Here is a 4,376-nt window from a genome sequence, read left to right as displayed (position 1 = left end):
AATTTGAGACAACATTCTCATATCAGCAGTTCTCCAAGCCAATTTTTCGTTTATGTTGCTTTGCCGCTGTTTTATACACGGGCTTCAACACTCATACCTTTTGTCTGTTCACAGGAAAAAAGAATGGATTATTACACGCAATCGAGGCATGTGTGAAAAAAAATGGATTATCACAAAGAACGTGCACTTTTGGCTCATGTTTGGTCCACCCCCATCCCGCATAGATCTTGGAGGTCAACCGAAAGTATGGAAAAAAATTCTGGCCAGTTTCCCTTCTATGCAAAATATATAGCAATACATGTACGCGTGACTGAAATAATAGGGCAATATTTATGTAGTTATACGCGACATGACGGTACATGGACGCTCATTTGAATATGGGAGTGCTCACGTCGCTGCTCGATGCCATGTACGGGACCAGTGAGCTCCGCGTTGTCCACTACGGCAAAACAGGGCTTTGCCGTGCAGCCCAAACGCACGGCAAAGGGACAAACCGGCTCGGCAAAGCCTTTGCCGTGCGGCCGTGCACGGCAAAGACTGCTCGGCAAAGATCCGCCCGGCAAAGGGGTCTTTGCCGTGTGTCGCGCGAAAGTCGCACGGCAAAGGCTTTGCCGAGCGACGCAGCGTTGCCGTGAGCTGTGGCCTCGTTGCCGTGCGGATTCCTTTGCCGTGCGTTTGGCCTCTTTGCCGTGCGAGTTTCTTTGCCGTGCGCTTCATCTCCAACTCGCACGGCAAAGATTTGGCTTTGCCGTGTGCTTCTCTTCCACCATGCACGGCAAAGGTAGGTACAGCAACGTCAGGTGGGCAGCGTGGGCAGCCTTTGCCGTGTGCATGTGCACGGCAAAGAGTGCCTTTGCCGTGTGCTGTGGCCTTTGCCGTGTGCATGTGCACGGCAAAGATTGTGCAAATTTTGCCAGAATTTTCCTGCTTCCCCATTAATCCCTGCATATGCAATTCACAAATACAAATAACAGTCCAGATACACATATAGCACAATATATAGAGTATTGCATCATCAACAACATAGTTCATATCCAACAAAGTCCATACAATAGTTCCAAGTCGCATAATTAGTTCATACAAGCAACATCAACATCAAAGTCTCCAACATAGAATGTTCCAAGTTGCACAACAAGTTCATACACAAGCAACATCAACCTTGGCCTCTTCCTTGTCCTTAACCACTTCCTTGTCCATCTCCACTTCCTTGTCCTTCTCCACTTCCTTGTCCACCTCCACTTCCTTGTCCTTCTCCACCTCCTACAAGTTCATAGATATCTATGCATAAGTGGCATGGAATGGCTAAAATTGACATGTAAGAACTAGGATTGACATGGAAGAAGTAGAATTGACATGGAATGGCTAAAATTGACATGGAAGAAGTAGAATTGACATGGAATGGCTAAAATTGACATGGAAGAACTCGAATTGACATGGAATGGCTAAAATTGACATGGAAGAACTAGAATTGACATGGAATGGCTAAAATTGAACATAATCGCTAGAATTTGGATGAAATGGCTAAAATTCAACATAATGGCTAAGGATGACATGGAATGGCTAAAATTAACATGGAATAGGTAAAATTGAACATACTGGCTAAAATTGACATGGTTGAATGGCTAAAATTCACAAGTGACATGGTATGGAAGAATTAGAAGTGTAGGAGAACTCACCTAGAAACTGCTGCAGGCTCCGGATGATGCCCGTATTGTTGACGGTCAAGCCAGGTGTCAGCGGGCTCTGACTTGGCGCTTGCTGGAGGAGCGCCATCACAGCCGGATCGGGCGTGGGGATCTGCAATATCCAAAGTTCGGTTAGACAACAAACAAGATTGAGACGGAGATATTAAGTTAACCACTTACAAAATGTGGGAACATAGGAGGACACGACGTGCTAGGACCACTACTCCCCGGTGGTGAAGTCAGCACGGTCTGGTTCATGAACATCTGCTGGAACATCTGCTGCTGTTGTTGCATCTGCTGCAACATCTGCTGCTGCATCTGCATGTTCTCCCTAAGCTGCTGCTGCATCTGCATCTGCTCCTCTTGGTGCCTCCGTTCCCTTTCTTCCATCTCCGCCTACGTTGTGTTGCCGCGATGTCAGTAACATTGCAATGGAAAACATGTAATGAAGCGTAGAGGATCGACGAAGAACTTACCCGTAACTTCTCGATAGCTAGGTCCGAAGCCCGTGGGCGGGTCTCTACCCGAGGCTGCTCGCTCGTACGCCCACGACGGATCTCGCGTAGAGATGGAGATGGTACTTGGGTCGACTAACCCGTCACAATCCATAGGCGGCCACCCTTCTTGCCTTGTCCCGCAAGCACCGCAACCTCAACGTCAAACTCTTCGGTGGTTGGGTCGGCGTCTTCGCCGTGCTTGTCCTTGAACTTCGAGCGGTACGCGCCACACTGGCCCTCCGCTAGGTCGTTGACCCACAAGGACCCCGTTTCAGGATGCGGCTCCTTCCTGGTCTTCGACTTTTGGAAAAAGCCAAACAAGTTTGGTGCCACGCCTGTCTTCACTTCCTGCAAAAGAGTACATGCAATTAAGTGAAGAGGGAGACACTTGCGGGGCTAGCAATAACATAAAACGAAAGAATGAAGAAACCACTTGCTCACCTCATCCTGCAAGGTAAGGGCCAAGTTCTTGCTGCCCAGGACATGTGATCCACCTCCCATCTCTCGAACGCTTCGCTTGCCCTCCTCGTGCTTCCGGGCGTACTCGCGGGATGTCCACCATATGACCATCGCAAGAAAGCACGCCCTGTCTTCCCCGACGTACTGAGGAGGGTGCTACATACACAAGATAGACCCATTATTAGAACATAAACTACATGAAAATGCAGAAATAAATAACACATCGATGCTAATACCTGCATGTACTGCCATGGTGCCATGAGCGTATCCCGACAATCAGCCTTACTCATCCAAACTTTGCGCTCGGCGTGCCAGTCGCGGACGCACTGGACACGTGCCTCGTAGTGCATGCCAGTCACCCTCACCCTGCACAACTCGTGTAAGATAACGTCGCACGCAATTTCCTTGCCCTCAGCCCTCTTGAAGTATTTCTGCAACCATGCACATAGGTAAAATAAGATGAATTAGAGCAACTATTGGTAGCCAAGAAGTGTTTGAATGCTAAGAAGCCAAAAGTCACGTACCCAGAAGTGGCGGACAACCCGCTCTTGCATGTTTCCGTACTTGCCGCTAGGATCTTCCGCGTAGCTGTAGTGCTTCCAAGTCCAAGCCACGTCGCGGCCACCAGTAGGGAGATTGACAATCCCAGGGAAATGCTTCCTAATTATGCCTCCAAGGATGTTCGGGTACTCACGTGTCGGCTTCCTCCTCGGGTCGCCATACTTGAACATGCTGCACAACGAAATGCCAAAATCAGTATGCATGTGATAAAAATATGTATAATGATAAAAATTTCAATAATGGAATGCCAAAATCAGCATGTACCTCTTTCCAGCGGGCACGAGAACAACATCGCGGAAGGCCCAAGTTTTTAGCTTGGGGAGTTTCGTAATCCCGCGCCTATACGGCTTCTTGTCCCGTGGTTCCAGCCTCTCCTCGGCTGCAACGTACACCTCCTCCACCGGCGGAGACCAAACTAGGGTCGGGTCTAGCTCCTGCGGCATACCCCCCAGCCCCTCATCCTCCTCGAGGTCCTCCCCACCGTCCTCCCCACCGTCCTCCCCACCGTCCTCCCCACTGTCCTCCCCACCGTCCTCCCCACCGTCCTCCCCACCGGCCTCCTCGTCCTGCCCACCGTGCTCCTCACCGTCCTCCTCGTCCTCCCCACCCCACTGCTCCTCGTCATCATCCTCGGCTGGGGGAGGACTAGGAGAAGGGGTACGAAGTCGCCGTGGCTGGGCATTCTTCCTCCGTGGTGGAGGGCTAGGAGGAGCGCTAGGAGGACGTGTCTGCGACGACGAACCACTCGAAAGTCCCACAAGCTCAGCCACGGCCTTGATCTTCTTTTTGAAACCTCCCTTTCTTTTTCTTGGCGGCATGTTTCAATCACCTGCAAACACAATGAAAAGAGTGGTTTATTAGTATGCAATGTAAACAGATGAATATTAGTGAAATCAACAATAAATAGCACATAGTTCAGTACATAGATCATAGTTTATTACAAATAGCACATAGTTCAGTACATAGGATAGCCTCACAATTACAACTACATAGATCATAGTTTATTACAAATAACACATAGTTCAGTACATATATAGGATAGCCTCAGAATTACAACTACATAGATCAGTAGCCTATGTCGACATCCGTATTTGGACCACATGTTTCATCATCATCAGGCTCAGCGAACCAATAATCATCGATGAAACCTGGAGGTGGTCCATTTGGATCTAGG

At 49.1% G+C, this 4,376-nt stretch overlaps 1 protein-coding gene across 1 annotated transcript; it reads right to left on the bottom strand.

The window, feature by feature from the left end:
- Positions 1-1,056: 1,056 nt before the first annotated feature.
- LOC127338170 (uncharacterized) lies at positions 1,057-2,238 on the bottom strand. Its single transcript, XM_051364399.2, has 4 exons — positions 2,162-2,238; positions 1,866-2,081; positions 1,677-1,797; positions 1,057-1,260 (listed from the first exon to the last, which is right to left on the bottom strand). The coding sequence occupies exons 2-4, from the start codon at positions 2,073-2,075 to the stop codon at positions 1,178-1,180; spliced, it is 414 nt and encodes a 137-aa protein (XP_051220359.2). The 5' UTR covers positions 2,076-2,081; positions 2,162-2,238; the 3' UTR covers positions 1,057-1,177.
- Between the last annotated feature and the right edge of the window lie 2,138 nt (positions 2,239-4,376).

This window comes from Lolium perenne, chromosome 3 (assembly GCF_019359855.2).
Source record: "Lolium perenne isolate Kyuss_39 chromosome 3, Kyuss_2.0, whole genome shotgun sequence".
Taxonomy (NCBI): Eukaryota; Viridiplantae; Streptophyta; class Magnoliopsida; order Poales; family Poaceae; genus Lolium; species Lolium perenne.
Note: the sequence above shows the minus strand (reverse complement) of the source record. Positions and strands in the feature narration are given on the sequence as shown.

Excerpts from the sequence above, each read along its gene's own strand:
- LOC127338170 (XM_051364399.2), bottom strand. The coding sequence starts at position 2,075 with ATGGAAGAAAGGGAACGGAGGCACCAAGAGGAGCAGATGCAGATGCAG. Across the intron at positions 1,798-1,865 it reads CTCCTATGTTCCCACATTTT|ATCCCCACGCCCGATCCGGC; the intron begins GTAAGTGGTTAA and ends TGGATATTGCAG. Across the intron at positions 1,261-1,676 it reads GAGCCTGCAGCAGTTTCTAG|GAGGTGGAGAAGGACAAGGA; the intron begins GTGAGTTCTCCT and ends ATGAACTTGTAG.